The following is a 23,216-nucleotide window of genomic DNA, read 5'->3' on the forward strand; positions in this document are numbered from 1 at the left end:
ACCCAAGAGCCATATCAGCCCAGTGGTAGCTTCACAAAGAATGAAAATAATGTCTCAGGAGCTATAACCGATCCAGGTTCTCTAGGCAGCCTGAAAAATCCCTGGTTGCTGCAGACAGATCTATGAGCCTTCAGAACGCTCCACCACACACAGTTTGAATTACTGTTTTTCATTACTGATGTGCTTTCTACCAGACCCTGCTGTGAGATAAAGTGGAATTATAGCGGCATCACTAGCTACAGATGATTGAGAGATACACAGGGTTGTAATATACTTCTTGAACTTACAGACAGTAAGACATTTACAAATCATAATGTGAGCAAGGACAGACTGCAAGAATAAGGTGCCATTTACCTGCAGATCACATAGATGAAAACTACCTTATCGTGTCTGTGAGTGGCTGAATCCCACATTAAATACTCGGGCTTGGGGAGCTGAAGTACAAGGACCATGGTGATAACGTCTATAGTCAAATAACATTCCTTATATAACTGATGAACACAAAGAAGGTAATTTCAGGAAACACTTTGCTAAAAGTAAATTTCATTTCCTTGGAGAGTGAAGGGTGAGGTCAAGGACAAGTGTACTATCAAAGGGACAGAAGAGCCACTTATTTTAAGGGGGACAAAAAGACAAGATGAGGCTTCTGAAGCTCAGGATGGTGGCAGATGCCTATCATCCCAGCACTAAGGAGGAGGAGGAGTCAGGAGGATCAGGAGTTCATGATTATGCTCGGCTGTATATCAAGTTCAAGACTAGCCTGAGCTACACGAGATCATCAGAGTATGAATATATTTGGTAACAGATCCTCTGCTGAGATGATTAAGGTAAAAATGAAGTTGTGTGGATGGACTCCAACATGATGTCTGGAGTCCGTCTAAGAGATGATTAGGACACAGGAACACACAAAGGGGAGCCCATGTGAAGACACCAGAAGATGGCCATTTGCAAACCAAGGAGATTGTTCCTGAAGAAATCAACCCTACCAACTTCTTTAGCTCAGACTTCCAGGCTCCAAGATTGTACGAAGTGAATGGTGTTGTGTAAGCCCTCCATGGTTTGGTACTTTGTTATTGCAGCCCTCCACACTAATCTACAAAAGTGAACCTGACAACGTCAACAAACACAAACCAATTATTTCCATAGAACAGTGAGACAGTTGAAAACTGAAACAAAAAGAGAACTGCAATTTCCAAAAGGCTATTTACAATACCACCATAAACAGCACAAATTACGGATAACTGTAATGTAAGTAGAAAAATAATGCCAGGCATGGTAGTTCACACCTGCAATCTAAGCACCTGGGAAGCTGAAGCAGAGGATCACCTCAAATTTGAGGCCAACCTGGGTTATATAGTGGGGTCCAGGCTAGCCTGGGCTACAAAGCAAGACCCTGTCTCAAAAAGCAATGAAGGGCCAGGCGGTGGTGGCACACACCTTTAATCCCAGCACTCAGGAGGCAGAGCCAGGCGGATCTCTGTGAGTTCGAGGCCAGCCTGGTCTACAAAGCAAGATCCAGGATAGCCTCCAAAGCTACACAGAGAAACCCTGTCTCGAAAAACAAAACAAAAAAAAAAAAGAAAAAGAAAAAGAAAAGAAAAAAGAAAAGCAATGAAGGAAGGGAGGGAAGGATTTCACTTTCCTATGTTTTAAATTAAGGAATGCTGATACCATCTCACCACACCTTTTTTCCCCAGACAAGAGTCTCATGATGTAGCCCAGGCTGGCCTGTAACTCAGAAACCCACCTGCCTCTGCCTCCCTAGTGCAGGGATTAAAGGCGTGGGTACCACACTGCTGATTCTACCCAGTCCCCTTTTCTATCTAAACCGCAGGTCACGCAGCCTCTGAAGCTACACCTGTTACCTCAGTGAACAAACACAAGGTCCTCAAGGTTTCTAGGACAGAATTCACCTGCCCTGGGATCACATGTGCAGACTGCCACTAGAAAATGACTACAGGCTTTTAAAGCCACTGGACCATCATTCTAACACCAGAATGAAGCTCACCAGAAAACCTCTCTAATATAATGGAGATAATAGTCCCTCACTTATTTCCTCTTTTATGCTGTACTCCTCCCCTGCTGCTGCCAGAGAATGGTTTAAAAGCAGGAAGGAGGCCATGCCAGTATGAAGTCTCCCTGAAAGCAGGACGGAAGTAATTCAGGCTGATTAAGGCCAGCATGATTTCATAGCAGACAATCTCATTCTGGTAGAATTAAAGTGAGCTTTCCAGTATTTGCTCCCTATCAGCCTGTGCCAGTAGCCAAAAGAAAAGCAAGAAGATGAAGAGGTGTGCGGACACACACAAAAGAGACAGACTAGTCACAATGCACTTGTCTCACATGAGGTATTCATAACACTGAAAACAACCAAGACTGAGCTTCAGCTACATTGTTATTTACAAGAAATAGAATTCCAAAACTAACTAACCTCGCTGCCAGCAAAAAATGACACTGTGGCCCTTCGTGTTTCTGGATTTGTTCTTTTTCATCTTGTACTGCTGGGCCAAGCCAATGTCCTGCCTCTGAATCATCTCTCTCATGCCAGTGCTCTTGAACTTCCAGCCCAGCTTCCACTCCCGGGCAACATGAAATCACCTTGCTTTGAAACGTTAAATGAAAACTATGTTCTAACACACATGTGAGTGTCTGACATACACATAAAGCCAATTTTGTCATTTACGATAGGTTATATAATATCTATGATGTCCAGGCTGTCCCTCATAGTTGTACAGTCTGAATCTACTCACCCTCATAGTCTCATTGTTAAGTAATCAATTTTACAATTCTCAACACTGATACACAAAAGCACTTGGTTTCCAATACTTCTATAGCCACATATCTATCTCACTGTAATTGGTACCCAAAATCTAGCTTTAACAGGACAGCCTGGGAGTGGTGGCACACACCTATAATGCAGCATTCAGAGGTTAAGGCAGGAGATTTAAGGCTTCAAAGCCAGCCAAGCTACACATGAGTGCTGTGGGTGTCTTTTTTTTACACTGTGAGTATGTGTTACTCTGATTGGTTGATGAATAAAGCAGTTTGGACAATGGTGAGGCAGAATAAGGTCAGGTGGTACATTAAAACTAGAGAGAGAGGGTTGGGGATTTAGCTCAGTGGTAGAGCGCTTGCCTAGCAAGCACAAGGCCCTGGGTTCGATCCTCAGCTACAAAAAAAATAAATAAATAAAAAATAAAAACCAAAAAAAAAAAAAATAAAATAAAACTAGAGAGAGAGAAGAAAGGAGAGTATGGAGACGCTGCGAGCCGCCACCAGGAGAAACAAGATGTGAAAGTACCGGTAAGCCACAAAGCCACGTGGCAACTTATAGATTAATAGAAATGGGCTGAGTTAAGTTGGAAGAGCTAGCTAGTGAGAGGCCTCAGCCATTAGGCCATAGAGTTTGCAAGTAATATAAGCCTCTGTGTGTTTACTTGGGTCCGAGCAGCTATGGGACCTGGTGGGACACAGGAAAACTTCTGACTACACATGAGATCATCTAAAAAGACAAAATAAGGGGATTGATGGAGCTGGAGAGGTGGCTCAGAAGTTAAGAGCACTGGCTGCTCTTCCAGAGGATCCAGGTTTGATTTGAAGCATCCACAAGGCAGTTCACAACCCTCTGTAACCCCAGTTCTAGGGGATCCAATACTCTCTTCTGGCTTTTGCTGGCACCAGACTCATATATGGTGTATACACATACATACAGGCAAAACACCCATACACATAAAGTAACAAAATTTTAAATAAATAAATAAATAAATAAATAAATAAATAAATAAATAAATGGACTAGGTGAGAAGGCTCAGTAGTTAAGAGAACATTCAAAGGCATTCAAAGGCACCAGGATGCACATGGTGCACACATACATACTCTCAATATCTCTCTCTCTCTCTCTCTCCCCCTCTTCCTCCCTCCCTCCCTCCCCCCACACTAAATAAATCTTTTTTTAAAAATAACATAAAACAATAAATATAGACAGAGCAGCAGACACAAAAGGAAAAGGGGGAAAAGAGGAAAGGTGGGAAAGAAGGGAGAAGGGAGAAATAAAGAAAAGATTATGGTGATATTTTATTTGTATTAAAATGTTATTTGTATGTTAATAAATAAAGTTGCCCGGGGGTCAGAGCTATTAGCAAGCCATAGGAAAGCAGGGCAGTGGTAGCGTACGCTTGTAATTCCAGCACTTAGTAGGCAGAGCTGGGTAAGTCTCTGTGTGTTCAGGGATACAGCCATTATTGGATACACATGCCTTTAATCTTAATACCAATCATGGAAAACCTGGAGGCCTATACAGACAGGCTGTGAAGAGGCGGTCATGTGGTTGGGTTTACAACCAATGAGAAGGCAGGACAGGAACTCTATATAAAGACTTTAACACAGGGGTAGCTCTGGTTCGGAGAGGTAGGACCACTGCAGGAGGAAGGGTAAGGTTTTGGCTCTTGGCTCTGACCTCTTGGCTTTCTTCTTTGCATTGGTTCTGTGTTTATTGTTTGATGGGAAGGTTGGATACATCTACATTTGGCGCCCAACGTGACAAGAATTCATTAAAAACCGATTGGCTTGGCTTGGCGGCAGGTCCGGTTTCCAGCCTGGGCAGCCCGGCTGCCTAGCTTGGGCCCAGGCCTGACTGACCCGCAGCTGGAACTGCTACAAACAACTCAGACCTGCCCCGCTGAACAGGGCCCCTGCCTGTAAAGCCAAGGCTTGACTCGGCTCAAGTGGCTACACTTTCTCTCTCTCTCTCTCTCTCTCTCTCTCTCTCTCTCTCTCTCTCTCTCTCTCGCTGGATTCACACCTTGAACACCAGGTGGCTGTGAAATTCCCTGGGATTCTACTGTTCTACCCAGACTTGGTAAGTCAATTAACATATCTATTTAAAAGAGAATTTTTTTCTACATTAAAAAAAAAAATGGGCTTTATGTGTACATTGGAAGAAAATTGGGCTTTGTTTGAAATTTTAGGCACTCTGACAATGGAACAACTATATGAAAAGATTAATATTGATCGAATTATTCAGTTTATTACTTTTCTTATCCTCATTTTACTATTTAAAAAGATCGTCAACTTAAGTGCCAGGATAACAGTCTTAGAAAAACTTGTTAAGGGCTGGAGAGATGGCTCAGAGGTTAAGAGCACTGGCTGCTCTTCCAGAGGTCCTGAGTTCAATTCCCAGCACCCACATGGTGCCTCACAACCATCTGTAATGAGATCTGGTGCCCTCTTCTGGCCTGCAGGTGTATATGCAGACAGAATGCTGTATACATAATAAATAAATCTTAAAAAAAAAAAAAAAAAAAAAGAAAAACTTGTTAAACCGGTAAAAATGAATTATAGAGAAATTCAAATTCAGACAGAAGAAATAAATAGTGAAGTTGTTTCAAAATTGGATCGTAAGGTTACAGAAAGAAAGCCAGTTTTCACACAATCACCCTTAATTTATCCAGTAGCCGTACAGCAGCTACCTGATGAAGAGAATGAACAAAATACTTGGGTTCCAGTTGAAATGTTAGACTTACGAAGATTTAAGGAGGCAATAGCATCTTATGGCATGCACTCCCCATATGTAAAGCAAATGTTAAACACCTGGTCAACTTGTAATAGGATTATACCAAAGGACTGGCGGGAATTGGCACAGGCTGTTCTTGAACCCGGACAAAATCTCCAGTGGAAAATGTGGTTCAGTAATGAGGCTAAAAATATAGAAAGACAATGGAGGGATAGCGGAATACAAGTCTGCCAGGATCAGCTTATTGGCGAAGGCCAATATGCTTCAGTACAAACACAATGTTCATATGATGTCCAAACCCTACTTCTATGTAAAACGGCAGCTTTGAATGCATGGGACAGAGTTGAAGAACCAGGAAAAAAAACTGAGTCATTTACAAAGGTTATACAGGGCCCCAAAGAATCTTTCACAAACTTCTTACAAAGATTGACTTCAGCAGTACAAAAAATGGTCCCGAATTCAGAGGCTAGTCAGATAATAATTGAATCTTTAGCCTTTGAGAATGCAAATGCAGCGTGCAAAAGAATAATTAGGCCGTTAAAGGCAAGATCTGCACCTTTGGAAGATTGGATTAGAGATACAGTTAATGTAGAGGCTTATGACCATGATGATATGTGGGTAGGAAAAGCAATTTCAAAAGGTTTGAGCAATGTTAGATGTTTTGGATGTGGAAAGCAAGGACATTTGAAAAGGGATTGTAAACAGGTCATTCCTAGAAATAATGTTTATTCAAGGAACACTGGCAACAGAATGCCCCTTCCTTCTGGAGTATGCAGAAGGTGTGGTAAGGGAAAACACTGGACCAACGAATGTAGATCAACAAGGGACAGACAGGGTAACCCTCTGCCTCGAGCTTCGGGAAACTCCCAGAGGGGCCTCAGGCAGGCCCCCACAGTAAATCCAGTTCAAACCTTTCCTGCAGTTGTAGAGGAAACCCCTACTCAAAGCAACTAAATAACCAAATGTCTATTGGAATAAATCATGTTAGTCGAGATGATGAAACAGAGAAAATAGGAAATACAGGAAAAAACATAAAGAAAATTTTTTGGCAAACTTCTATTAATGAACAAAGACCAAAACTAACAATAAAAATAAATGGTGTTTTGTTGTCTGGTTTGGTAGACACAGGTGCTGACATTACCATAATTGCACCAGAATTTTGGCATCCAACTTGGCCTCTTCAGGAGGTAAACATTCAACTCTTAGGAATTGGGACATTATCTAGAGTGAAACAAAGTGTAAGATGGCTTGAATGTATAGGTCCAGAAGGACAGAAAGGAAAATTAAAACCATATATGGCTAACATAGCTATGAACCTGTGGGGTCGAGACTTATTACAACAGTGGAATACTCAGATTAATATCCCTCCAATCTCAGAAACAAATCATAAATTAGTACATGTTTCTGAGAGAAATATTAAAAGATATTATTCTAATGAGTGCTCACCAGCCATCCATGTCATACAAGAACAGGGCACAACAACTGATAATCTTCCAAAAACATTAACAGCTCTACCTTTAAAATGGTCAACAGACAAGCCTGTATGGGTTCAGCAAAGGCCTTTAACAACAGAGAAACTCCAGGCTTTACAAGAGCTGGTGGAAGAACAGTTAAATGCTCATCATATTGAAGAATCAACCAGCCCTTGGAATTCTCCTGTATTTGTTATAAAAAAAAAATCTGGTAAATGGAGAATGGTAACAGACCTTAGAGCAATTAACAAAGTAATTCAGCCAATGGGCTCTTTACAATCTGGAATTCCTTTACCTACTCTGTTACCAAAAGGCTGGCCTCTCATAGTTATTGATTTAAAAGACTGTTTCTTTTCAATACCCTTACAAGAAAAAGACAGAGAAAGATTTGCTTTCACAGTGCCTACTTATAATAATTCTCAACCGGTTAAAAGATTTCAATGGAGGGTTCTCCCACAGGGAATGTTGAATAGCCCAACTTTGTGCCAATATTTTGTAAAACAGCCATTAGAAGTGGTACGTAAAAAATTTCCTAAATCTATAATTTATCATTATATGGATGACATTTTATTAGCTGATTCAAATGCAGATACTTTAGAAAGAATGTTTGAAAAAGTAAAGAAAATTTTGCCTTGCTGGGGATTACAAATTGCTTTAGAAAAGGTACAAAGAGGAGATTCTATTAATTATTTAGGATATAAAATAGAACTTCAAAAAATTAGACCTCAAAAAGTGCAAATTAGGAGAGATCGACTACAGACTCTTAATGACTTTCAAAGATTATTTGGAGACATTTCTCATCTAAGAACTATTGTTGGGGTAAAAAATGATGAACTGAATAATTTGTTTAAAACCTTAGAAGGTGATAAGGACTTAAATAGTCCAAGAGAATTATCACCTGAAGCTGAGAAAGAATTGGCCTTGGTAGAAAAGAAAGTACATGAAGGGCACGTAGATCGTATTGATCCAAAGCTGGATTGCATTTTGGTTATTTTACCTTCTAGGCATTCCCCAACAGGAATATTAATGCAAAGGGAAGATATTATATTGGAATGGATATTTTTACCAAATAAACCAAATAAAAAATTAAAAACTTATGTGGAAAAAATCTCTGACTTGATTTGGAAAGGAAAATTGAGACTTCGTCAATTAGCAGGAATAGACCCAGCAGAAATTGTCGTACCTTTAACTAAGGAGGACATTGAAAAATTATGGATAGAAAATGAAGCTTGGCAAAAAGCTTGTAGTAATTTTTTGGGAGAAATTAACAGCAAATATCCCAAAAGCAATAGAATTGATCTTATAAAGAGAGCTGATTGGATCTTGCCTCAAATTGTGAGGAAAAAACCCATATCTGGAGTTCGTACATTTTATACAGATGCCAACAAACAAGGAAAGGCAGGTTACAAATCAGAAAATTTAAGTAAAGTGGTTCAAAGTCCTTATAATTCAGTTCAAAAATCAGAATTGTATGCTATTCTGTTGGTATTAATGGATTTTTCAGAACCTCTCAATATAGTAACTGACTCTCAGTATGCTGAAAGAGTAGTATTACATATTGAGACTGCAGAATTTATCCACGATGCTTCAGAATTAACTTCATTATTTATTCAATTACAAGATACAATCAGAAAAAGGAGTCATCCTTTATATATAACTCACATCCGATCCCATACTGGTCTGCCAGGCCCTCTAGCACAAGGCAATGATGAGATTGATAAATTATTGATAGGAAATGTGCTGGAGGCCTCAGAATTTCATAAAAAACATCATGTAAATAGTAAAGGTTTAAAAAAGGATTTTTCCATAACCTGGCAACAAGCCAAAGAAATAGTAAAGAAATGTCCTACTTGTTCCTTCTACAATCAAACACCATTACCAGCAGGATGTAACCCAAAGGGTACTCAGAGGAATGAAATCTGGCAGATGGACGTGTTTCACTTTGCAGAATTTGGAAAACTGAAATATGTACACCACACTATCGATACTTATTCAGGATTTCAATGGGCAACTGCTTTGAGTTCTGAAAAAGCTGATTCTGTAATCACTCATTTGCTAGAAGTTATGGCCATTATGGGTATACCTGCACAAATCAAAACTGATAATGCTCCATCATATGTCTCTGTTAAAATGAAACAGTTTTTTGCTTATTATAATATAAACCATGTTACAGGTATACCACATAATCCTACAGGTCAAGCAGTTATAGAAAGATCAAACAGAACTCTAAAGGATATGCTAAATAAACAAAAAGGAGTAACAAAAACCCCCAGAAATAGACTACATAATGCTCTATTAACTTTGAATTTTCTCAATGCCAATGAGAAAGGAACAACAGCTGCAGAGAGACATTGGATAATAGAAAAAACTACAGAATTAAATCAACCTATATACTTTAAGGATGTGCTGACCTCAGAATGGAAACCAGGGTATGTGTTACGTTGGGGACGAGGTTTTGCTTTTATTTCTACAGGAGAAGATAAGCTGTGGGTACCATCAAAATTGATAAAGGTTCGATTTGAACAAGAGAGACCTCTTAATTAGAGGAGGTGATAGTTCATCAACTATCGTAAACATCCAATTTAAACTAACTTACACCAGTAACACATGCCTTTTCATTTAATCAGATAACTTGTCAAAAAGGAACATCCCCAAAAAACCTTGGGGAAAGGTTTTTGTTTTTGTCTTTTAGGAGAATGAAGGTTAACGAATTTGAAGAACACTGGACAAATGAGACAACTGAAGAAAAGGAACAAATCATCTATCCTAAGAAACAGAGTGAAATGGCGTATGGGTATGTTATCTAAAAAAAATTTTATGTCTTCCTAAATGTTTGTTTCTGCTTTTCTTTAAAGATTTAACACTATTTAACTTCTAATAGTCCCAGTTCAATTAAAATTTAAAGCTGACTTTGGAGTTGGAGAATGGCTCTCTCCTTCTTTAAACTCAAGCATGTTGTTAAAAGGAAAATGCAAACTCCCTGTATCATGCCAGAGGAAAAGAGCCATCTTCTGCTATGGGACAGGAGAAAAGCCAAATTAATTAAGGGACTATTCTATTACGAATCTCAACTCTTTGATTCTATTCTGATTCTTTAAACTTTTCTTAAAGTATGAATTTTATATCAAAATTTACAAGATCAATATATATAGATATATATACATTTTAAACTTTGTTAAGATATAAATGGTCATATAGAGTACTAACTAATTCTAAAAAGTCGCATATATAGTCTTTGTGTTCGAGTCTCTTATCAGTTTTTTGCAGGAAATCACGGTTAGGCCTAACATCAACTGAAGTCTCCAGGAAGAAGATGGGGCCCCACAACAACAACAATTCCACGTGGACAATAATAACATCACTAAGCTGACAAACATCATCTACAGATCAGCTTTGAACTACAAAGTGCTCAGAGCAATTTTGAGAAGAGCTAGCTGAGATGATCCAGTCTCAAAGACTACTTGAATAAGGATTTGAGATAAACCCTGAATTTTGGCATTATACACAGACTGGATAACGAAGGATATATTTACCTTTCCTAGAATTTGACAATTAACCTAAAATTTTTCTTTCAGGATAAAGATACCTTCGCCCATACCCAGCAGGAAGCAATTTCAAGAATACGACGCCCACATTCCCAAAGAGGTGGTGTGGGGCGGTTGGTTTTTTTGGTCTTTTAATGGGTTTTGGGTCTGGGATAATTTTCATTGATTAGGGGGATTGGTTACAAGTTGTTGTCAAGGGTTAGGAAAAAGGCTAAGCAAAGGAGATTAGATTTAAGGTTCTTATTAAAAAAAAAAAAAGAAAGAAAGAAAAGAAAAATGTAAATACTTTACATTGGATTGGATTGTTTTATATTGTATACAAATTATATATATTGAAATTGATATTGTTAGAAAATGTTATATATATTTTTCTAATTGTACTGTTCATCTAACAATGTAATGCAATTTTCTGATCCTTGAATGTTATTACCAACTATTAGGATATAAAGAAATGAAAGTTAGTAGTTAGATATTATAATAGAACTTGTAGTTATATTAGGTATGTTTTCAAGATTGAGTAGATATATTTAGATAGACAGGTTATCTTCAAACCCTTCAGAGATCTACAGAATATGGCATTTAAAATGTTTTAATAACTTAGAAAATTTTTCTTTTTTGTTATGACTATGAGACATGTCGGCTCCTGGCAGTACCAATCTACTTCAGAGAAAATATGGGCATTGAAGAAACTGCATATGGAGTTAACTTTCATTGTGGCAAAAGTTAGCCACTGGACAACAAAGTATCCTCGAATCAACAGGACAAAATGGACAAACAGGACATAAAACAAAGGATTACTGATTCTTGCCAAAACAAGTGTGGTTATGGCTTTATCAAAAGGCATCTTCAGAGGCCAGGACAATATGGCACCATCCCTGAAGTGGCCTTCGCAATTCGAAAAAGGTACAGTGCCCTTTTCTTCGAAGGCAGCTGAACAGGCAGTGGGCCAATGGCCTCTGATGTGCAATGGAACAGCAGCTGAAACAGTTATTCTTGAAGAGTAACTAAGCTCATGCCTCTCAATAGTAGACTGGCATTTGATGGAGGGATATGGAGAAGAATGGGATGCTGAGATGAAGCCATATATACACAGCCAGGAAGAATGGACAGCTGAGTTGGAAAACCATCAGCAATTTCCAGAATTTGAAATCCTGAATCATGACATGACACTGGTGGAATTCAGGTGTTTCTGGTACTTGGACTACTCTCACTCAATGTGAGGTTGAACTGTTGACCTTGTGTACATCCTGCTTCACAAATGAGTCTGTCGGATATGCTGGGCCTATAGGCTGAAGATGATGCCCCAGCACTTCGGAGAAACCTCAGGTGACTGTCCAGACAGCTGTCTGTTTCTGTCAACTCACAAATTTTTTGGAGGTTGCTTATGTGCACTTCCTGTTTTTATTTTTGTTAGCTAATATTATTTCCTTCTTGGGTCTCTGAGGGAGTTGAAGATTAGTTAGTTATAGTTGAAGGTTAGTTAGTTATAGTTGAAGATTAATTAGGATACATTTTGGACTTACCAAAATAGGATAGATAATGAAATTATTTTCTCTGAATTTGTCAAATACAAATGGACTAGACATTGTTTAGGTATTTATTACTTGTATATATTGTATATAGTTATTGTCCTTTTGTATATAGTTTTTCTTATATTAGTTATAAGCTTTTTCTTTTTTTTCCTTTTTATTAAAATAGAAAAGGGGAAATATGGTGATATTTTATTTGTATTAAAATGTTATTTGTATGTTAATAAATAAAGTTGCCCGGGGGTCAGAGCTATTAGCAAGCCATAGGAAAGCAGGGCAGTGGTAGCGTACGCTTGTAATTCCAGCACTTAGTAGGCAGAGCTGGGTAAGTCTCTGTGTGTTCAGGGATACAGCCATTATTGGATACACATGCCTTTAATCTTAATACCAATCATGGAAAACCTGGAGGCCTATACAGACAGGCTGTGAGGAGGCGGTCATGTGGTTGGGTTTACAACCAATGAGAAGGCAGGACAGGAACTCTATATAAAGACTTTAACACAGGGGTAGCTCTGGTTCGGAGAGGTAGGACCACTGCAGGAGGAAGGGTAAGGTTTTGGCTCTTGGCTCTGACCTCTTGGCTTTCTTCTTTGCATTGGTTCTGTGTTTATTGTTTGATGGGAAGGTTGGATACATCTACAAAAGATTTTGCCAGGCATGGCGGTACCTGCCTGTGAGCCTTGCCTGTGAGTCCAGCATGGTGGTACCTGCCTGTGAGCCCAGCATGGCGGTACCTGCCTGTGAGCCCAGCATGGCGGTACCTGCCTGTGAGCCTTGCCTGTGAGCCCAGCATGGTGGTACCTGCCTGTGAGCCCTGCATGGTGGTACCTGCCTGTGAGCCCTGCATGATGGTACCTGCCTGTGAGCCCTGCATGGTGGTACCTGCCTGTGAGCCCTGCATGGTGGTACCTGCCTGTGAGCCCAACACTTAAGAAGCAAAGGCGGAACAATCAAAGCCCACCTCAGTTACATGCTGAACTCAAGGTCAGGCCTGAGCTAAATGAGATCCTATCTTAGAAAACTAGAAATAAATTTTTTCAAATGAGCTTCAAAAGCTGGGCGTGGTAGCACACACCTTTGAATCCCAGCACTTAGAAGGCAGGAGGCAGAGGCAGGTGGATCTCTGTGAGTTTGAGGCCAGCTTGGTCTACATAATGAGTTCCAGAACAGCCAGAGCTACATAGTGAAGCCCTGTCTCAAGGGGGAAAAAAAAAAGAACTTAGAAAAAAATTTATACCAAAAAAAATCATCACTGCCACCACTATGACTATGAAAGCTAGCTTCACCTAATCCATGTTTTCCAGACAGGGTCTCACTCGTGCACCACTATATCCTGTTTATGTAGTATTGGGCATTGAACCCAAGGCTTCCAGCGTGCGAGGCCAGCACTTTCTCATCTGAGCGACATCCCCACCCCATCTAATCTTCACACTCTTATGATACAACTTCAACCTAGCCAACAGAAAATATGGAAGGACAGCTAACACTTATTAAATATTTATTATGGAGCAGGCACCATGCTGAGTACTGTAACTCATTTAATTCTTCCTACAGTGCTCCCAATCAGGCCATTAGACAAGTTCATTTGCTCAAGTGCAAGTAAGTATAAGGACTCCAGAATCAGACCTTAAACTAAAACTACAGCTATTAACCACTGTTGTATTTTATTCCAATTTGTTTGTTTGTTTGTTTTTTCAAGACAAGGTCAATTTGTTTGTTTTTTCAAGACAAGGTTTCTCTCTCTCTCTCTCTCTCTCTCTCTCTCTCTCTCTCTCTCTCCCCCTCTCTCTCTCTTCTCTCTCTCTCTCTCTCTCTCTCTCTCTCTCTCTCTCTCTCTCTCTCTCTTCTTTTTTTCCAGAGCTGAGGACTGAACCTAGGGCCTTGTGCTTGCTAGGCAAGCGCTCTACCACTGAGCTAAATCCCCAACCCCAAGACAAGGTTTCTCTATGTAACAGCACTGGCTGTCCTCGAACTCACTGAGATCCACCTACCTCTGCCTTCCAAGCGCTAGGATCAAAGGTGTGCACCACCAACGCCCAGCCCAAATGTTTTTACTACTCTCTTCATGACAGAATTAAGAAAACATGGACATCCATGCACAAAAGGGAGGAAACTGGAGAGGTAGCTCAGTGGTTAGAAGCACTGGTTGATCTTCCAGAGTAGCCAGGTTTGGTTCCCAAAACCCACAAGATGGCTCACAGCTGTCTTTAACTCCAGCTCTATAGAATTTGACGCCCTCTTCTGGCCTCCACAGGCACGCTATGAACATGGTACACAGACCTACACATAACATAAATATAAATAAGTCTTTTAAAAAAAATAATTAACTTGCCTTCATTGAGGGGGTAGGGGTTGGCAATAAAAATGAAAATCAGGGCCTTGAACACACAAGGCAAACACTTAGCCACAGCCACAGCCACAGCTTCACACCTTATACAAAAATTAACTGAACTAAATAGCTAAAAATAAAACAAACAAACAAAATCATACAGAATCTGAAAGAAGGCATAAGTGAAGCTTCACATTTTACAGCTATGCAAAAAGTTGTTAGTTAGGAGCCAGGCGGATCTCTGTGAGTTCGAGGCCAGCCTGGGCTACAGAGTAAATTCCAGGAAAGGCACCAAAGCTACAAAGAGAAACCCTGTCTTGAAAAAAAAAAAAATTGTTAGTTGTGACATCAGAAGATGTATGGTACAAAAAAAAAAAAAAAAAATGATAAACTAGACCATCAAAATATAATACATTTATTCCAGACAAAGTAACTGCTAAGAGAAAAAAGACAGACCAGATACTGGGGGAAATATTTGCACAGCAGACACTCCTGAAAGGACCAGCATCCAGGATGGAAAACAGGCGTGTGTGTGTGTGTGTGTGTGTGTGTGTGTGTGTGTTTACTCAACAGTTTAAAAAAAAAGGTAACTTACTTTTCTTAAGACACAGCCTCACTCCAAAGCCCTGGATAGCCTCTAACTTGCTATTAGACCAGGCTGGCCTCGAACTCACAGAGATGCAGCACCTGTCTCTGCCTTCTGAGTGCTGAGATTAAAGGTGTGCATCACTACACCCAGCAAACAGCCCAGTTTTAAAGGTTTTTAAAAATCTTTTATTTCGGGGCTGGAGAGATGGCTCAGCGGTTAAGAGCCCTGGCTGTTCTTCCAGAGGTCCTGAGTTCAATTCCCAGCAACCACATGGTGGCTCACAACCATCCGTAATGAGATCTGGTGCCCTCTTCTGGCCTGCAGGTGTATATGCAACCAGAACACTGTATACATAAATAAATAAATCTTTAAAAAAAAAAAAGATTTTAAAAATCTTTTATTTCATGTGTGTGTACCTGGGTATGTATATGTGCACCACAAGTGTACAGGAGCCCCCAGATGTCAGAATAGGCATCAGACCCCCTGGAACTGGAGTTACAGACGGGTATGAGCCACCATGTGGATGTTGGGAACTGAACCCAGGTTCTCTGTATGGCTTTGAGTGCTTTTAACTTCTGAGCCATCTTTCTAGCCCTGAAAACAACCAATTTTAAAATGGGCAAAAACATGAAAAGGTAACTCACCAAAGAAAATCTAATAATGAATAAAAAAAAAAGTTGAGTATCATTAAGTATCATTGAGTCATTAGAGAAATGGAAATTAAAATGCTACTCCATAACTATTAAAACGGCTAGAAGATAGTGGAGACAGGGCTGGGAGTACAGCTCAGTGGTAAGTGCTTGTCTAGCATGTATGAGACCTGTTTCCCAGCCCACAAAAAAAGAAAACAGCAGTAATACAACTGCTGGCATGGATACAGAACAACCAGAGTTACTGTATGTGGCTGGTGGGGATGCAAACTGGTGCAAGTACCCTAAAAAAATATTACTGAGGGGGAGAGAGTGTGTGTAGGGGGGTGAAGGGTATGTGTGAGTTTGTGTGGTGGGGGGGAGTTTGTGTGGTGTGTGGGGGGGTGAGGGGTATGTGTGAGTTTGTGTGGTGGTGGGGAGTTTGTGTGGGGTGTGTGTGGGGGGTGTGTGTGTGTGTGTGTGTGTGTGTATGTGTGTGTGGTGAGGGGTATGTGTGAGTTTGTACAGTGTGTGTGCTTGTGTGTGTGTGTGGTGAGGGGTATGTGTGAGTTTGTACAGTGTGTGTGCTTGTGTGTGTGTCTGTGTGTGTGGGGGTGGTGGTGAGGGGTATGTGTGAGTTTGTGCAGTGTGTGTGTGTGTGTGTGTGTGTGTGTGTGTGTGTGTGAGTTTGTGCAGTGGGGGGGGTGAGGGGTATGTGTGAGTTTGTGTGGTGTGGGGGGGGAGGTATGTGTGAATTTGTGTGGTGTGGGTGTGGGTATATGTGGTGAGGGGTGTGTGAGTGTGTATGTGACTGTGAGGGGGATGGATAAGAGGTATGTCCGCATGCCACAGCACTCATGTGGAGGTGAAAAGATGACTTTGTGAACTCAGTTTTCCCTCCCAACTTCCATGGGTCCCAGAAACCAAACAGAGGTTGTCGGGCTTACACAGCCAACCCTCTTCCCACTAAGCATCCCACCAGCCCTGGTAATATTTTTATAAAGTTAAACATGTGACTACAACACATACTAGGAATCTCACTCCTGGGTATTTATTTACTCTAAGGAAATGAAGGCTTAAGTTTATATAAAAACCTCTACAAAGTTGTTCATAGCAATTCTATTCATAATTGCCAGAAACTGGAAAAGTCCAAATGATGTCTAGTAACAAATGGATGAAGAAGCAAAACTGTAGCATCCATGAAGTAGAAGCCAACTCAGGGGAGTGAGGATGGACTACGGATCTATACAGCCCAGGAGACGCTCACACACACCCTAAGTGAGGATGGACTACAGATCTATACAGCCCAGGAGATGCTCACACACACCCTAAGTGAGGATGGACTGCAGATCTATACAGCCCGGGGGACGCTCACACTCACCCCCTAAGTGAGGATGGACTACAGATCTCTACAGCCCGAGGGACGCTCACACTCACCCCCTAAGTGAGGATAGACTACAGCTCTATACAGCCTGGGGGATGCTCACACACACCCTAAGTGAGGATGGACTATGGATCTATACAGCCCGGGGACGCTCACACACACACCCTAAGTGAAAGAGGCCTGGGTCAACAGCCTATCAGATGATTCCATGAACATGACATTCAGGAAGACAAAAACGAATACCACTAGGATGGGAAAAGCAGCTCTGAAAGGGCTGCCTGTGGCCATGAGCCTGCTCTAGATTTGAACAGTGATGACAGTCACAGAACTCTATGCATTTTAGAGACCCTAGCTCTAAATAAACAAATCAGAATCCATACAAATTAGAATCCAAAGCTAATTTCACTATTAAGATAATTCTGAATACAATTTTAATTTTTAATCCTTCCATCCTGGCAAACTAAGAAAAGAATTTTTTAAGAGGTTTTTTTTTTTTTTTTTAAGATTTATTTGTTTATTATGTATACAGTGTTCTGCCTGGTCCCTGCAGGCCACAAGAGGACACCAGATCTTGTTATAGGTGGTTGTGAGCCACCATGTGGTTGCTGAGAATTGAACTCAGGACCTCTGGAAAAGCAGTCAGTGCTCTTAACTGCTGAGCCATCTCTCCAGCCCCCAAGAAAAGAATTTTTTAAACTTTGAACTTTTAAGTAGACCATCTATATTTTTAAAAAAAATCTCTCAAGAACAAAAGAAAGAAAAAAAACTATGCTGGTCGGTGGTGGAGCACATCTTTAATTCTAGCACTTGAGAGGCAGGGGCAGGTGGATCTCTGTGAATTTGATGCCAGCCTGGTCTACAGAGCAAGTTCCAGGACAGCCATGTCTACACAGAGAAACCTTGTCTTGAAAAACAAACAAACAAACAAAATCTCCCAAGGCTCAGAAAACAGAAAGGAGAGGAAGAGAAAGATTCAAAGAGCTAAAGGTCCAGGGGCTGGAAAGATGGTTCAACAATTAAGAGCATTGGCTGCTCTTGCAGAGGACTCAAGTTCAGTCCCAAGCACCCACATGGTGGCTAAGGATAGCCAATAAATTCTGTTCAAGGGGACCCATTCTCCTCTTCTGGCCTCCACAGGCACTGTACACGTGGTGCATTTACAAATAGGCAATACACTAATACACATAAAATTAAAAATAGATAAATCTTTAAAAAGAAAAGAGATAAAGGTCCAGAGGCAAACAGCATCTCTGTACATAAATATCTAATGCAGACGTTAGTTCACAGCAGCTATGGTTGCCTGCAAAAGACCTGCACAGGGCAAAGCAGGGAACATTCCAGCAGAGAGGAAGCTGAGGGCTACTGACTGTTGATGGCTGCCAGGGGAAGGAGAGTCAGTTTTCTTTAGGGGGCACGGTCCCCTGGTAGGTCAAGCATCTCCATTCCCAGTCTCTGTGCGCCCCCCCCAGTGTGTATGCGTGCATGTATGCGAGCAAGCGTGAGTGTGTGTGTGTGTGTGTGTGTGTGTGTGTGTGTGTGTGTGTGTGTGTGAGCACCCATGCCACAGCACACATGTGGAGGACAGAGGTCAACTTGCAGTAGTCAGCTGTCTCCCTCCACCATAGAACCCAGCATTTGCCCCGAGTTTGTCAGGCGGGGCAGCAAGCACCTTTCCCCCACTCTCTCCCTCGCCAGCCTCTGGGAGATGCTTCAGCATACTTGGTTGAGAGAACTAACGTTATACGTGTTAAGTTGCACCATCTGGTGCATGAAACACATTTGGTATCTTTTTAAGCTTCTTTATAGTTGTGCTTATACCTTGCCTTAAAATGGCTGTTTAAAATATGACCGATATGCAGAACCTGCAAGGGCTTCAAAGACAAGTGACTCGAAAATACTACAACCTAACAAAACCCTTCCTCACAGCGTCCCACTCCATCATGTGTCCTGGGTTTCCTGTGGAACACACTTTGTAATGAGGAGCCTGGAAATGGAACGTCCGCCTCTTTTATCCTCTCCTATGACAAAAACAACACAGGAGAAGAACATCTAATATTGGCAAAAGCCGAGAAAGAAACCTAGAGACAATTTTACATGGGAGTACATAAATTTCTTGAAGATAATTTGGAAAAAGACTCAAACACACACACACACACACACACACACACACACACATGCCTTTTCCACTTCTAAGAATTCAAGTAAGAAAGGAATCAGACCACTCAGGACAACGTCATTACATTAAGGAAAAACAGAAAGATGAAGACTATGTTAAATGGAATACTGAGTAGCATTCAAAAAACGACGTTATCGGAGCCAGGCATAATGTCACATCTTGTCATCTCAACTACACAAGGCTGGAGCAGGAGGACAACCTGAGCCCAGGAGTCTTAGAATAGCCTGGCCTGGGCAACACAGCCAAAGCCCCTGTCACAGAAAAAAGGAAGGAAGTTGGGTGGGTGGGGAAGGGAAGGGAAGGAAAGAGAAAAAGAAAGAAGCCATTTGAAATCTATGTCATGACTTTAGTCATGACTGTTGGAATTTCATTTTGATCTCCAAAGAACAGCTGAAAGATTGAGGTTTTTGTCCAATGACAATTATTCCTGACAGAATGCTGTTTCAAACAAAGCAGAATATAAAATCATACATAATCCAACTTGGTTTGGTTTTTTTGTTTGTTGGACAGGGTTAGCTCAGGCTAGCTTCAAACTCAAGCTCCCCCCACTTTCAGCCCCTGAGTGCTATGGGATCTGTAATTACTTCATGACCTTTCCTCCTTTTGCTTTCTAACTTTTGGGTTTTGTTTTTTAAAAAGTCTCACTAGTTATCCCAGACTGACCTTGAACTCTAGATTCTCTTGCCTCAGCCTCAGAATGCTCAGATTTCAAGCATGCACCACCATGCCTGGTAAAAGTTTGCTTGTCTGTTATCATCCTAGTAACAGAACTTCACTGTTCTAGAACCGTTATAAAGGTAGACTTATTTACTGTTTATGTGTATGAGTGTGGGGCCACTGTATGTGTACTGGTGCTCACGGAAGCCAGAAGAGGCCACTGCATCCCCTGGAACTGGAGTCCTAGGCAGCTCTGAACCACCACGTGGATGCTGGGAACTGAACCTAAGTCTTCCAGAAGAGCAGTAAGTGCTCCTAACCTTTGAGCCATCTGTCCAGCCCTACAGTTCTATACACCAATTTGTCTTTATCACAGTACTAACCCCAAAGGAGCCACAACTGCCTGGAGGCAGAAGATCAGCGGTAATGGTGCTTCCCTCATCCCACCACCATTTGAATTATGAACCATTTCTTAAAAAGATTTTGTTTTCTACTTACCATGGAGCACTTCTCCAGCACTTCCTTCTGGAACTTCAGAAATCTTTCCTGAACTTCAACTTCATTGAGAAAAAAGGCCAGGAAGTGAGTGAAGGGCTGCCTCCTTCTGAATGTGTCCAGGAGAACATCAACCCGAGTTCGGGCTGAAATTACGCCATTTCGATGCTGACCAGTGATCACTTCATGCAAAGAAAGAAAAAAAACATTACCAGGCTCAAGAACCCACAGTGCTTGACAGGCAGACGCCATCTGACACTATCATCTCTGGGGATCTGAAAGGGCTCCCTCCGATCACGGATATAGCAATGACGCCAAGGCGAAGAAAACTGCTAGTGAAGTCGATGTAAACAGAATACATTTGAAAATGGAGCATCTGAGGCTGCGGAGGGAGCCTGTCAGTCAAGTGTTTGCAGCACAAGCGTTAAGACCTGAGTTTGGGTGCCCAAAACCCAAATAACAATTGGGTGTGGGGAGCACATCTGTAATTCCAGTGCTTGGGAGGCAAGAGACAGAGGGGTCCTGGGGCTCACTGGCCAGATCAGCAAGTTTCAGGTTCAGTGAGAGACCCTATCTCTAAAATAAACAAATAATAAATGATTAAGATGGAGATCAACTGAGGAAGAAAAACCCTTGATATCAACCTCTGGCTTCCACATGCACAGATGCATGCATACCCACAGGAACACGTGAACACACGCTACACACATAGGAACATGTGCACGGCTCTCTCTCTCTCTCTCTCTTTCCCTCTCTCTAAGTATCTTAGCCAGGAATGGTAGCACATGCCTACAATCCAAGCACTTGGGAGATAGAGGCAGAAGAATGAGGAGTTCAAGGCCAGCCTCGGCTACACAGTGAATTTAAGGTCAGTCTGGGCCACATGACACCCTGTCTAAAAAGAGAGGGGTTGGGGTGACCAGTGAGATGCTCACTGTTGTCAAGGCTGACAACCTAAGTTCAACCCCAGAACCCACATACTGGAAGGAGAATCAACTCTGGCAGACTGTCCCCTGACCTCCATACATGTGTCATGGCACTATACGTACCCACACACGGACACAGACATAAACACACACACAATAAATAAATATGATTTAAAAAATTTGAAGGTTGGGTACATTTCTGAACATCTGTAATAAATAAATCAAAGAAATTAGTGCAAACATAAATTATGTCTGCCTTACCAATCTCTCCTCCATGTCCAGGTTTAGGAACGTTAATAGATGTTTTAGTCTCCACTTCAATTTTCTTCTTGGTATCCCCTCTCTTTCCAACTATGTGCCTAGAATATGAAAAAAAAAAAATACATGTTTAAGTTCCACAGGACCAGAGACACACCCTAATAGAAATATACTTCAGTGAAAGTGCAGTATTAGTAGAGAGAACTGCAAGTCACTGAGCTTTATATAGAACATGCTCTCTTCACTCCCAGGCAACTGATGCCATCACTGACTCAGTGTGGAAACAGAAGACCCACGGCAGCAGGCAGGGCACTGTCAGCAGTGGCTGAGAGCTCACATCTTATCCACAAACACGAGGCAGAGTGTAAGTAAGACTGCGCCTGGTGTGAGCTTTTGAAACTTCAAAGCCCAGCCGAAGTGGCACACCTCCTCAAACAAGGCCACACCTCCCAATCCTTCCTAAACAGTCTACCCACTGGGAACCAAACACTCAAATATATGAGCCTATGGGGACCATTCTCATTCAAAACACCACAAAGGGTAAAGAGCTTTGAAAAGAGATCAGGAGTTACCATTCAGATAGTCTGTAGAGCACAAAAAGAACCATGCTTCCTGAGATCTGGAATCAGCATTCAGGAGGCTGAGGCAGGAAGACCACTAGTTCAAGACTAGCCTGGGATACACAGAGAGAGAGAGAGAGAGAGAGAGAGAGAGAGAGAGAGAGAGAGAGAGAGAGAGAGAGGAGAAGAAGAAGAAGAAGAAGAAGAAGAAGAAGAAGAAGAAGAAGAAGAAGAAGAAGAAAAGAGGAGAAACAGGAAGTAAACATGTGACCCTAAATTAAGTACAGCACATACTCATGTTTTAAGAGATTTCACCACAAATATATAATATTGTTATTGTCATACATATTATATACTGTAAGTTTTTGTTCATGTACAGGTTTGAATACTAACAATCTGATAACTCACAGCAACCAGAGTGGAGACAACTTTCAACCTCCCCCTGCAAATGGGACTAACCCATGACACCTCCTCCCAGCCCCTCCCAGCCATCATCTACCCCATTTCAGCCATTTACTGCTGACTGGTTTAGAGTCTTCGCCTGGGCCTCTAGTATAAATAATCCTGACAAGCCAAGGTTATCTTCCAGAACCCACAGTATTGGAAGTGCTAACATGAATGAGACTACTGGATCCCAGGAGAGGAGTTTCAGAGTCTATAAAGCACTATCACAGGATGATAAAGTTAACGGAAAGACCTCCCTGTCATCAACATTATTTCACCTTCTACGATTTCAATTACACACCCAATACCACAGGTAACTATGTCTAAAACTATTCTTTTAGAGAAGTGTTTGGAAACTGAACCTGAGACCTCATACATACTTTACTGTTTGAGCTAGCTCCCAGCCCTTAGTCAATTGTCTTTACATGGAATAATAAAGCCTAATCATTTCCACTAAGATCTGCTGTAATAGGTCAGTTTTTTTCAACAATGAGATGTTCAGCTGGGGATACAGCTCAGTGGTAGAGCACTTATCCGGCAATGTGCTAAGATGCCCTGGGTTTCATCCCAAGCACTGCAAAACCTTGACCCAAATAAGCCCATAGAAATGAAATAAGAAATCTTATGGCGTACATGTGGTGCACACCTGTAGTCTCAGCAGCTGGGAGACTGAAGCAGGCAGACTGCAGGTTCCAGGTCAGCCTGGGCTAT

The 23,216-nt window shown here is 41.4% G+C and overlaps 1 protein-coding gene across 6 annotated transcripts in view; it reads right to left on the reverse strand.

Moving 5' to 3' along the window:
- Ascc1 (activating signal cointegrator 1 complex subunit 1) overlaps positions 1-23,216 on the reverse strand; it is a 106,360-nt gene that overhangs the window by 76,353 nt on the left and 6,791 nt on the right. For all 6 annotated transcript variants that reach the window (XM_052744917.1, XM_052744916.1, XM_052744919.1 and 3 more), the window contains exons 4-5: positions 21,505-21,602; positions 20,321-20,499 (exon numbers count right to left, since the gene is read on the reverse strand). In XM_052744917.1, coding sequence (XP_052600877.1) covers positions 20,321-20,499; positions 21,505-21,602 — 277 coding nt within the window. The remainder of the gene's footprint in view (positions 1-20,320; positions 20,500-21,504; positions 21,603-23,216) is intronic.

This window comes from Peromyscus californicus, unplaced genomic scaffold (assembly GCF_007827085.1).
Source record: "Peromyscus californicus insignis strain IS unplaced genomic scaffold, ASM782708v3 Scaffold_19__1_contigs__length_69161282, whole genome shotgun sequence".
In the NCBI taxonomy this organism is placed as follows: Eukaryota; Metazoa; Chordata; class Mammalia; order Rodentia; family Cricetidae; genus Peromyscus; species Peromyscus californicus.